Source organism: Xenopus tropicalis, chromosome 9, assembly GCF_000004195.4.
Source record: "Xenopus tropicalis strain Nigerian chromosome 9, UCB_Xtro_10.0, whole genome shotgun sequence".
In the NCBI taxonomy this organism is placed as follows: domain Eukaryota; kingdom Metazoa; phylum Chordata; class Amphibia; order Anura; family Pipidae; genus Xenopus; species Xenopus tropicalis.
This window is the reverse complement of record NC_030685.2, coordinates 1,138,285-1,150,679: the sequence shown is the minus strand read 5'-3', so window position 1 is coordinate 1,150,679 and position 12,395 is coordinate 1,138,285. Positions and strand designations below refer to the sequence as shown.

Sequence of the window (12,395 nt, the reverse complement as noted above, 5' to 3'; positions counted from 1 at the left end):
GGGGGCACTGTGTATGGGGGGCACTTTCTATGGGGGGCACTGTGTATGGGTAGTACTGTCTTTTAGGCTATTGGGGGCACTGTGTATGGGGGGGCAAACTGGTAGATAGTTATAACTCACTAATAACTGACTGCCTCTCTCTATTTGTATTTTATATGTAGGAGTTGCTGTATTGTTTTCCTTAGGTAGTACAGTATGAGGGTATAGCACATTTGCATCTGATCCTGCCATTTCTACTATATAAAAGGAGAATTTTTTGAAAAAAAAAATGGATGGGGTGTGGTAATTGGGGCGTGGCCACAAAAGTGGGCGTGGTCAAAATTGCCGCGCTGTGCGCACCAAATCTTTTTGTCCCTCTTTTCATTTTTCAAATGTTGGGAGGTATGCTCTCCCTCCCCCCCCCCCCCTGGGCACTGAGGATAATGGGTGCAGCTGCAGCAGCCGTGGGTGCTCTCTGTGTTATTTTATAGAAAGGGAAAGTGAAAGTTTCAGTCATTGTGATCCATTTGGAGATCGGATTTCTAGGAGTGATATCTTCCCCCGTCTGTGCCCCAGGAAGGGGCTGAATTTACCCCAGCGGGGGGCTAAGGAGAGACAGGAATAAGCTGAGGGGCAGCAGATATGAAGGGGTAGGAGACTGAGGGGTAAGTGGGACAGAAGGAGACATGGGAGACCCAGGAGGCGCCGCTGTTCTGCTCCGGTTCCTCAGGATCCAGGGATTTCTCTGCCTTTTCCTCCTGCCCCAGACAGGTAAGTGATACAGTATTTACCCCAGCACTGGGGGGGGGGGGCAGAGATTGGTGCAGTAACGTTACTATTAATCCTCTGTATTTATACAGCACTGACACAGACTTATATTCCCACCACTCACTGCCCCAACGGCATTAACCTGCACATGGATTTAGTCAGGCACTTTGCCCAGTTTTAACCCAACGACTATCTGGGCCTCTATGGGCATTTGGGGGACCCCTCAGAACCCTAATCCTGGTATATGTATGTATTCATTTAAAGTATTAAAAATGTGTGTGTGTGTCTGTCAGGCCTGTGTGTGTGTGTGTGTGTGTCAGGGCTGTGTGTGTGTGTGTGTGTGTGTCAGGGCTGTGTGTGTGTGTGTGTGTGTCAGGCCTGTGTGTGTGTGTGTGTGTGTGTCAGGCCTGTGTGTGTGTGTGTGTGTGTCAGGGCTGTGTGTGTGTGTCAGGGCTGTGTGTGTGTGTGTGTCAGGGCTGTGTGTGTGTGTGTCAGGGCTGTGTGTGTGTGTGTGTGTGTGTGTGTCAGGGCTGTGTGTGTGTGTGTGTGTGTGTGTGTGTCTGTCAGGCCTGTGTGTGTGTGTGTGTGTGTGTCAGGGCTGTGTGTGTGTGTGTGTGTGTGTCAGGCCTGTGTGTGTGTGTGTGTGTGTGTGTCAGGGCTGTGTGTGTGTGTGTGTGTGTGTGTGTGTGTGTGTGTCAGGCCTGTGTGTGTGTGTGTGTGTCAGGGCTGTGTGTGTGTGTGTGTGTCAGGCCTGTGTGTGTGTGTGTGTCAGGGCTGTGTGTGTGGTCGGCTGTGTGTGTGTGTGTGTCAGGCCTGTGTGTGTGTGTGTGTCAGGGCTGTGTGTGTGTGTGTGTGTGTGTGTGTGTGTCAGGCCTGTGTGTGTGTGTGTGTCAGGGCTGTGTGTGTGTGTGTGTGTGTCTGTCAGGCCTGTGTGTGTGTGTGTGTCAGGGCTGTGTGTGTATGTGTGTGTCTGTCAGGCCTGTGTGTGTGTGTGTCAGGGCTGTGTGTGTGTGTGTGTGTGTGTGGTGTCAGGGCTGTGTGTGTGTGTGTGTCAGGGCTGTGTGTGTGTGTGTGTGTGTCAGGCTGTGTGTGTGTGTGTGTGTGTGTGTGTGTGTGTGTCAGGGCTGTGTGTGTGTGTGTGTGTGTCAGGGCTGTGTGTGTGTGTGTGTAAGTTAGAGAGTGTGTAAGGGTGTGTGTAAGTGTATAAGTGTGAGACCAGCCTTTTGTTGCTGATATATATCCCTGTTGGAGAATCCCTACCCACTGTATTACCCCTGAGACCATATGTTTCCTATAAATCACATTCAGACTTAATGTACAATGGGGTATGTGAGGGAGAGTGTGTGGGGACATTAAAGAGTGAGTTCAGGGATCTAGGCTCTAAGATTAAGGAAAGGTCCCTCCAATGTCATTTTTGGAAATTTTGCCAGTGCCACGTGCAAGTTTAGGGAGACAGCGGGAGCTTAGGGAGCTAAATGCCTGGCTAAAGTCTTGGTGTAGGAAGGAAGGGTTTGGGTTCCTAGAGCACTGGGCTGACTTTTCCTTGGGGTACAATCTATACAGCCCTGACGGATTGCACCTCAATGGAAGGGGGTCCACTGTGCTAGGGGAGAGAATGGTTATGGGGCTGGAGGAGTGTTTAAACTAGACAATGGGGGGGTGAGCTAGAGTTTTATGGGAAAGCTAGTGTAGATGGGGCAGGGGGGCTAGCAAAGGGTTGTGGGGGAGGAGTGAGGGGGGCATATAGTTTATCAGATAAGGAGCTTCCATTGTTACAAGGGAAACAGACTAATATTTGCCTTAGCTCTAACTCTCCCTTAGCTAATGTAACCATCAGAGGGAGAAGTAATAATCTCCGCTGCATGCTGGGTAATGCGCGTAGCTTGTCGGGTAAATTAGGGGAGCTGCAGGCTATTGCATGTATTGAATATTATGATTTAATTGGTATCACTGAGACCTGGTGGGATGATAAATGCGACTGGGCTGTGAATTTAATTGGTTACACACTTTTTAGGAGGGACAGAGAGATTAAAAAGGGTGGAGGGGTTTGTCTTTACGTAAAGTTATATAGTTACATAGTTACATAGTTACATAGGGTTGAAAAAAGACCAGTGTCCATCAAGTTCAACCCATCCAAGTAAACCCAGCACACCTAACCCACACCTACCAATCTATACACTCACATACATAAACTATATATACACCCACTAGTACTAACTGTAGGTATTAGTATCACAATAGCCTTGGATATTCTGATTGATCAAGAACTCATCCAGGCCCCTCTTATAGGCATTAACAGAATCTGCCATTACCACATCACTAGGAAGGGCATTCCATAACCTCACTGCCCTCACCGTGAAAAACCACCTACGCTGCTTCAAATGGAAACTCCATTCCTCTAATCTAAAGGGGTGACCTCTGGTGCGTTGTTTTTATGGGAAAAAAGAACATCCCCCAACTGCCTATAATCCCCCCTAATGTACTTGTACAGAGTAATCATGTCCCCTCACAAGCGCCTCTTTTCCAGAGAAAACAACCCCAACCCCGACAGTCTCACCTCATAGTTTAAATCTTCCATCCCCTTTACCAGTTTAGTTGCACGTCTCTGCACTCTCTCCAGCTCATTAATATCCTTCTTAAGGACTGGAGCCCAAAACTGCCCCCCATACTCAAGGTGAGGCCTTACCAGGGACCTATAAAGGGGCAAAATTATGTTTCATCCCTTGAGTCAATGCCCTGTTTATACAAGACAGCACTTTATTTGCTTTAGTAGTCACAGAATGACACTGCCTGGAATTAGACAACTTGTGATCTACAAAAACCCCTAGATCCTTCTCCATTAAGGAAACCCCCAACACACTCCCATTCAGTAGATAGTTTGCGTTTATATTATTTCTACCAAAGTGCATAACTTTGCACTTATCAACATTGAACCTCATTTCCCAGTTTGCTGCCCAGTTTCCCAGTCAAATCTCCCAGCAAAGCGGCACATCCTGCATGGAACTTATAGTTTTGCACAATTTAGTGTCATCAGCAAAAATAGAAACAGTACTGTCTATGCCCACCTCCAGGTCATTAATAAACAAGTTAAAAAGCAAAGGCCCAAGGACTGACCCCTGCGGTACTCCACTAACCACACTGGTCCAATTAGAAAATGTTCCATTTACAACCACTCTTTGTACTCTATCCTTCAGCCAGTTCTCTATCCAATTACAAATATTATGTTCTAGGCCAATATTCCTCAATTAGATCATTAACCTTCTGTGAGGTACTGTATCAAACGCTTTAGCAAAGTCCAAGTAGATCCCATCCACTGCCATTCCAGCATCAAGGTTCCTACTCACCTCCTCATAAAAGGCGACTAAATTAGTCTGGCAAGATCTGTTACGCATAAACCCATGTGGCACAAACTAATAGTATTGTGAACTGCAATGTATTCAAGTACCCTATCCCTTATTACCCCTTCCAAAAGTTTTCCTACTACTGATGTCAGACTAACGGGCCTATAGTTTTCAGGCTGAGAACGGGATCCCTTTTTAAATAACGGCACCACATTAGCAATCCGCCAGTCTCTCGGCACCATGCCAGACCTCAATGAATCCTGGGAAATTAAGTGAAGAGGTTTGGCAATCACAGCGCTCAGCTCATTTAATACCCTGGGATGAATCCCATCCGGCCCTGGACCTTTGTTTACCTTTACATGGTTACACACTTTTTAGGAGGGACAGAGAGATTAAAAAGGGTGGAGGGGTTTGTCTTTACGTAAAGTCATATAGTTACATAGTTACATAGTTACATAGGGTTGAAAAAAGACCAGTGTCCATCAAGTTCAACCCATCCAAGTAAACCCAGCACACCTAACCCACACCTACCAATCTATACACTCACATACATAAACATAAACAGACTTAAAGCCATGTAATAAAGACATTACCAATGAAAACGTTGAATCTCTTTGGGTAGAAATGTCAGTAGGGCTGAAGGTCACAAAGAAAATGATCATTGGTGTATGCTATAAACCACCCCGTATAGATGAGGGGGATGAGGCCCAGCTATTGTTGCACATGGGGGAGGCTTCAAAACTGGGTCAAGTTGTTATTATGGGGGACTTTAATTATCCGGCACTGACTGGAGTAATGGGGGGGCTAAGTCAGAAACAGCTAGTAGGTTTGTAACTATGCTAAATGGCAACTTTTTATTTCAGGCGGTTCAAGAACCCACTAGGAATGACTCTATTTTGGACCTGGTGATTTCTAATAATAATGAACTTATCTCTAACATTTGTGTGGGGGGGGGCATTTGGGGAACAGTGATCACAACATGGTCTCCTTTGGGATAATGCTACAGAGACAGCTCTATAAGGGAGTAACTAAACGCTCAGACGGGCAGACTGTGCCAGTATAAGGGCATCTCTGCAATGTGGCAGCTGGGAAAGGCTTTTCATGGGGTTAGGCACAGAAGGAAAATGGAACATCTTTATAACATTGCTTTGTAGGTATACACAACAGTATATTCCCCTTGTAAGCAAGGAGAGGCATCGCAAAGCAAAACCTTTATGGCTGAATAAAAGAGTTAGGGTCGAGGTTGGTAATAAAAAATGTGCTTTTAGGGCATTCAAGTTAGCTGGGGCAGCTGGGGCTTTCATCAGGTACAGGGGGGCAAATAAAGCAGCAAAACAGCTATCAGGCAGCTAAAATAGAAATGGAAAGGGATATTGCAGCTAGGGGTAAAAAGAATCCAAAATTATTTTTTAATTATGTGAATAGTAAAAAAAATGAAGCAAGAAGGGGTGGGAACCTTATTATCACGGGGGGGGGTACGTTGGTTGATGAGAGGATTCATTGAGGTTTGGCATGGTGCCGAGAGACTGGCGGATTGCTAATGTGGTGCCGTTATTTAAAAAGGGATCCCGTTCTCAGCCTGAAAACTATAGGCCTGTTAGTCTGACATCAGTAGTAGGAAAGCTTCTGGAAGGGGTAATAAGGGATAGGGTACTTGAATACATTGCAGTTCACAATACTATTAGTTTGTGCCACAGGGGTTTATGGGTAACAGATCTTGCCAGACTAATTTAGTCGCCTTTTATGAGGAGGTGAGTAGGAACCTCGATGCTGGAATGGCAGTGGATGGGATCTACTTGGACTTTGCTAAAGCGTTTGATACAGTACCTCACAGAGGGTTAATGATCAAATTAAGGAATATTGGCCTAGAACATAATATTTGTAATTGGATAGAGAACTGGCTGAAGGATAGAGTACACAGAGTGGGGGGAAATGGAACATTTTCTAATTGGACCGGTGTGGTTAGTGGGTACCGCAGGGGTCAGTCCTTGGGCCTTTGCTTTTTAACTTTATTAATGACCTGGGGGGGGGCATAGACAGTACTGTTTCTATTTTTGCTGATGACACAAAATTGTGCAAAACTATAAGTTCCATGCAGGATGTGCCGCTTTGCAGAGCGATTTGACAAAATCGGAAAACTGGGCAGCAAACTGGGAAATGGGGTTCAATGTTGATAAGTGCAAAGTTCTGCCCTTTGGTAGAAATAATATAAACGCAAACTATCTACTGAATGGGAGTGTGTTGGGGGTTTCCTTAATGGAGAAGGATCTAGGGGTTTTTGTTGATAACAAGTTGTCTAATTCCAGGCAGTGTCATTCTGTGGCTACTAAAGCAAATAAAGTGCTGTCTTGTATAAAAAAGGGCATTGACTCAAGGGATGAGAACATAATTTTGCCCCTTTATAGGTCCCTGGTAAGGCCTCACCTTGAGTAAGGGGGGCAGTAACAGTGAGTATGGGGGGCAGTTACAGTGAGTATGGGGGGGGGCAGTAACAGTGAGTATGGGGGGCAGTGGCAGTGAGTATGGGGGGCAGTTTTGGGCTCCAGTCCTTAAGAGGGATATTAATGAGCTGGAGAGAGTGCAGAGACTGCAACTAAACTGGTAAAGGGGATGGAAGGGTTAAACTATGAGGTGAGACTGTCAGGGTTGGGGGTGTTTTCTCTGGAAAAGAGGCGCTTGCGAGGGGACATGATTACTCTGTACAAGTACATTAGAGGGGATTATAGGCAGATGGGGGGGTTCTTTTTTCCCATAAAAACAATCAGCGCACCAGAGGTCACCCCTTTAGATTACAGGAACGGAGCTTCCATTTGAAGCAGCGTAGGGGGTTCCTCACGGTGAGAGCAGTGAGGGGGTTGGGGAATGCCCTGCCGGGGGATGTTGGGTAGGGGGTTCCTTACGGTGAGGGCAGTGAGGGGGTTGGGGAATGCCCTGCCGGGGGATGTTGGGTAAGGGGTTCCTCACGGTGAGGGCAGTGAGGGGGTTGGGGAATGCCCTGCCGGGGGATGTTGGGTAGGGGGTTCCTTACGGTGAGGGGGTTGGGGAATGCCCTGCCGGGGGATGTTGGGTAGGGGGTTCCTCACGGTGAGGGGGTTGGGGAATGCCCTGCCGGGGGATGTTGGGTAGGGGGTTCCTTACGGTGAGGGCAGTGAGGGGGTTGGGGAATGCCCTGCCGGGGGATGTTGGGTAGGGGGTTCCTCACGGTGAGGGCAGTGAGGGGGTTGGGGAATGCCCTGCCGGGGTATGTTGGGTAGGGGGTTCCTCACGGTGAGGGCAGTGAGGGGGTTGGGGAATGCCCTGCCGGGGGATGTTGGGTAGGGGGTTCCTCACGGTGAGGGCAGTGAGGGGGTTGGGGAATGCCCTGCCGGGGGATGTTGGGTAGGGGGTTCCTTACGGTGAGGGCAGTGAGGGGGTTGGGGAATGCCCTGCCGGGGGATGTTGGGTAAGGGGTTCCTCACGGTGAGGGCAGTGAGGGGGTTGGGGAATGCCCTGCCGGGGGATGTTGGGTAGGGGGTTCCTCACGGTGAGGGCAGTGAGGGGGTTGGGGAATGCCCCTAGAGATGGGGTAATGGCAGATTCTGTTAATGCCTATAAGAGGGGCCTGGATGAGTTCTTGATCAATCAGAATACCCAAGGCTATTGTGATACTAATACCTACAGTTAGTACTAGTGGGTGTATTTATAGTTTATGTATGTGAGTGTATAGATTGGTAGGTGTGGGTTAGGTGTGCTGGGTTTACTTGGATGGGTTGAACTTGATGGACACTGGTCTTTTTTCAACCCTATGTAACTATGTAACTATGTAACTATGTGAATGGCAAGTCAGTTGCCCACTTGTAACATGTTAACCCATTCAGGCCTGGGGTATACCTTATTTTCCAATACCCAATATTTAAAGTGGACCTGTCACCCAGACATGAAAATCTGTATAATAAAAGTCCTGTTCAAATTAAACATAAAACCCAAATTCATTTTTATATTAACACATCCAAACCCATTATAAAGGCATTTAAAAATCACAGTTGTCAATCATATATTGCTTGCCCCGCCTCTATGCCTTAGGCAGACAATAACTTTAGCTTTCCATTCAGGATAAAATGAAAAAACATCAGCACTCTGGAAATGTTGTAGAAAAAAGTGACTTTACTCAAGTGCACACAGCAACGTTTCGGGCTTAAACCAGCCCTTTATCAAGCCTAGTCATACAAATACAATCAAGTGTTATATACCCACAGGAAAGGGAGGGACCATCACTCCAGCCCTCCATTTAACCCATAGTGTTCAATATACAAATTTTCAATATATAAATTGCACATATCAAGTTTTCATATTGTAAAAAAACATATAAAACAGCACATGTGTATACCATAGTAATATATCCATAATATACTTTAATGTATTTCATTAAAAATAATTGCTTTTTCCTTATTTCTTTTTCTTTTTGGCTCCGATGCCAAACTCAGGGGACAAATCACCCCTGAATTGTTAGGAATCTGGAGCTTCCCCATCTCTGAATCTTTTTTCACACTGTGTCCTGTTAGAAACAATCCTCTTAACTCTTTTAAATTGTGTAACAGGCAAAGACTCAAGCAGGGACCTTGAGTGAAAACTTGTATTATGTAACAGATTGTTTCTATCTGTATGTTTTTGATACAAATCTGTTTCTATGTGTGAACCTGTTTTCCGAATAATGACATCAAGGAAATTTACAGTGTGTGTATCATAAATTAAGGTAAATTTAAGGGTGGGAATTACAGAATTAAGATACTGATGAAACTCAACCAATGTCCCTGGAGGTCCCTCCCAGAACAGAATGACATCGTCAATATAGCGATAGTACAGGGGGCAAAACTGTTGAAATAATGCATTAGTATAAACAGAAGATTTCTCAAAATCTGCCATATACAATTGGCCATCGCCGTTCCCTGCAATTGTTTGTAAAAGTTATCACCAAACATAAAATAACTGTCATAAAGCACAATCTGTAGCAAATCCAAAAGAAAAGATTTTTCTCCATCAGTATAATCAGTAACCTCCTGTAACCAATTGTTAACTGCTGTTAACCCCGCCACATGTGCTATGGAGGTATACAAACTAGTAACATCCAAACTGGCTAGCAGCGTTTGATCCGTAACTTTACAGATGCTTAGAATCTCTAGCAATTGATTAGTATCCTTTAAAAAAGACTTTGTACTGTGAAAAATTGGTTGTAAAACCTTATCCAAATAAATCGACAAGGGAGAGAATACAGAATCAGTATTAGCCACTATTGGTCGTCCCGGTGGGTAATTTAAATTCTTATGGATCTTAGGGATAGTATAAAAAACTGGTGTAATTGGGTCAATTTTAATCAAGAATTTCTGCATTTCCCCATCAATGATCCCATCCCTGTATGCTGACCCCACAGTCACCCTTATTTTGTTCTGAATAGTTACTAAAGGGTCATTGGATAACATACAGTACACATTTTCATCAGCCAACTGTGTTTTAATTTAATTGATATAATAACCCTTATCCAATATAACAAGGGCTCCCCCTTTATCTGCAGGTTTAACAATAACCTGTTTGTATGATAATATATCCAACAAATGTCTCTTTTCATTTTTGGTTAAGTTGTGTCTAGTATTCAAAAGGGGTTTTAACTTCAACCGTGACTTAAGTTCCCTTATATCAGACTTAACTAATTTAACATATGTCTCTACAATTGGATCTGATGTAGGGGGGATTAAATTACTTTTATTTCATAAACCCACCTTCTTAAGGGTTAATTGTAAATTACTTTCATTACATGCCCCTTTTTCCAATTCCTTAAAAGTAGGTTGTGAAAAAAAGGATTTCAATCTCAAATTACGAAAAAACCGTTCCAAATCTATGTCCAATTGAAAAGTATCACAGCCCCTTACAGGACTAAATGAAAGCCCTTTGCTTAATAAACACATTTCTTCTGATGTAAAGGTATGAGATGAAATATTGATTACCAACGTTTTTTGAAAGTCCGTGCTCTGCGTTGTGGCTGCTGTCTGCGATCCTTCCGCCCTCCGGTGTCTCCTACCACCCCTCCTTGTCCTTGTGGGGATCGAGATGGACCTGCCCCTAAAAAAGAAGATGAGGAAGCCTCTGATGTCGAGCCCCCAAAGCTGCTACTCGCAGGGGACAGTTGCCTTGCTGAATGCGCGTCTCTTTCCCTCTCTCTGCGGTTCAGGCTGCGGGACCGCCACTCTCCGCGTCTCTCTGTACCTGCTGGAGACCACGTGGGACGTGTGGAACGCATGGAGCGCAAGTCCTGCTGTGGGCCCTCTCGCCTAGGACCCCTAGGTGTCCGGGTTGTGCCTGACTCGCGCTGCCACCTGTAGATGCGTCCAGTGTTGTAATCAGCCTCATCTCTATGGAATTTCAAACGCTTCCATTCCTCTATGGACTGACGATGTTTAGACAGGCTCTCCTCCATATGTCTCAGCTGTTCCTGATAAACCTCTGTATTAGTTTGCTGTTTCAACTCACACTCAATCGTTTGAAGGCGTTGTTTTGTCTCCATGACTTCTCTCTGTAAGTACTCAATATTCAATAGAATTATGTCAAACGAACATTTATTCACTATTTGTTCATATTTCTTTGCAAACTCTAAATTGTCATTAAATATAGTGGGGCGCAGACTGACACGCAGACCTCTTGGAATACGTTTTGCCCGATAATATTCAGTCAGAGTAATTGCATGTAACTCAAGTCCAATTAACTTGCGCCTCTCTTTCTCATAATCCTTAATCACATCTTGATTAGATATGGAAGTTAAAAATGTACTATTACCTTTACTTGATTCAATGATCCTGGCAGCCTCAACATTACATTATTACATTACATTAACATTTATTTATAAAGCGCCAACATATTCCGCAGCAATGTACAATAAGTGGGTTACATACATTGGACATACAGAGTAACATATAAAGCAATCAATAACCGATACAAGAGGTGAAGAGAGCCCTGCCCCAAAGAGCTTACACTCTACAAGGAGTAACATATAAAGCAATCAGTAACCGATACAGGAGGGGAAGGGAGCCCTGCCCAAAAGAGCTTACACTCTACAAGGAGTAACATATAAAGCAATCAATAACCGATACAAGAGGTGAAGAGAGCCCTGCCCAAAAGAGCTTACACTCTACAAGGAGAAAGGGTTGAGACACAAGGTGTGGGAATGGGCATGACCAGAGTTGTGAGAGGTGTGGCACAGGGTATTGCTAAGCTAGATTAGGGTAAGCCTCTCTAAATAAATGTGTTTTTAGAGATTTCTTGAAGGCAGAGAGATTGGGAGAAAGTCTGACAGTTTGTGGGAGCGAATTCCAGAGAAGGGGGGCAGCCCTTGCAAAGTCTTGAATGCGAGCGTGTGAGGGGGGAATGAGAGAGGAGTTGAGGAGCAGGTCAGTAGAGGAGCGTAACAAGTGGGTTGGATGGTACCTAGAGATGAGTTCAGAGATGTAGGGTGGGGCAGAGTTATGGACTGCTTTAAATGTGAGGGTCAATAGTTTGAATTTTATCCTGGATGGTAGGGGAAGCCAGTGCAGGGATTGGCAGAGTGGCACGGCAGAGGAGGAGCGGTTGGAGAGGTGTATGAGCCTGGCAGCAGTATTCATTATGGACTGGAGAGGGGACAGTCTTTGGAGGGGAAGGCCAATTAATAGGGAGTTACAGTAGTCCAGGCGGGATATTATAAGAGAGTGAATAAGAATTTTGGCAGCATCTTGGGTGATAAATGATCGGTTTTTGGAGATATTTCTTAGGTGAAAGTGACATGATTTGATAAGTGATTGGATATGAGGGGTGAAGGACAGGGCAGAATCAAGGATAACCCCAAGGCACCGGGCCTGGGAAGATGGGGTGATGGTAGAATTGTTAACCGTTATAGATACCTCGGGAACAATGTGGGCGTTGGATGGGGGAAAGAGAACCAGTTCAGTTTTAGAGAGGTTTAATTTAAGGGAACGTTGGGACATCCAAGTGGAGATAGCGGACAGGCAGGAAGAGACGCGAGTTAGAAGCTCTGGGTTGAGATCAGGAGAGGAAAGATAGATCTGAGTATCCCCAGCATAGAGGTGGTACTGAAAGCCAAAAGAACTGATTAATTTGCCAAGTGAGGAGGTATAGAGAGAAAATAGTAAGGGGCCCAGGACAGAGCCTTGAGGAACCCTGACAGAAAGAGGCAGGGGAGAAGACGATTCACTATTGTAAGAGACACTGAAGGATCGATCTGAGAGATAAGATGAAAACCAGGATAAGGCAGTGTCACGAAGGCCAAGAGAGCGGAGAGACTGG

General features: G+C 45.2%; 1 gene segment (V, D, J or C); it reads left to right on the top strand.

The window, feature by feature from the left end:
- Positions 1 to 507: 507 nt before the first annotated feature.
- The window catches only part of LOC100488918, a 36,182-nt gene continuing 24,294 nt past the window's right edge, over positions 508 to 12,395 (top strand). Inside the window, 1 exon segment of the C gene segment in view lies at positions 508 to 750. Within this exon segment, the coding sequence occupies positions 666 to 750 (85 nt within the window).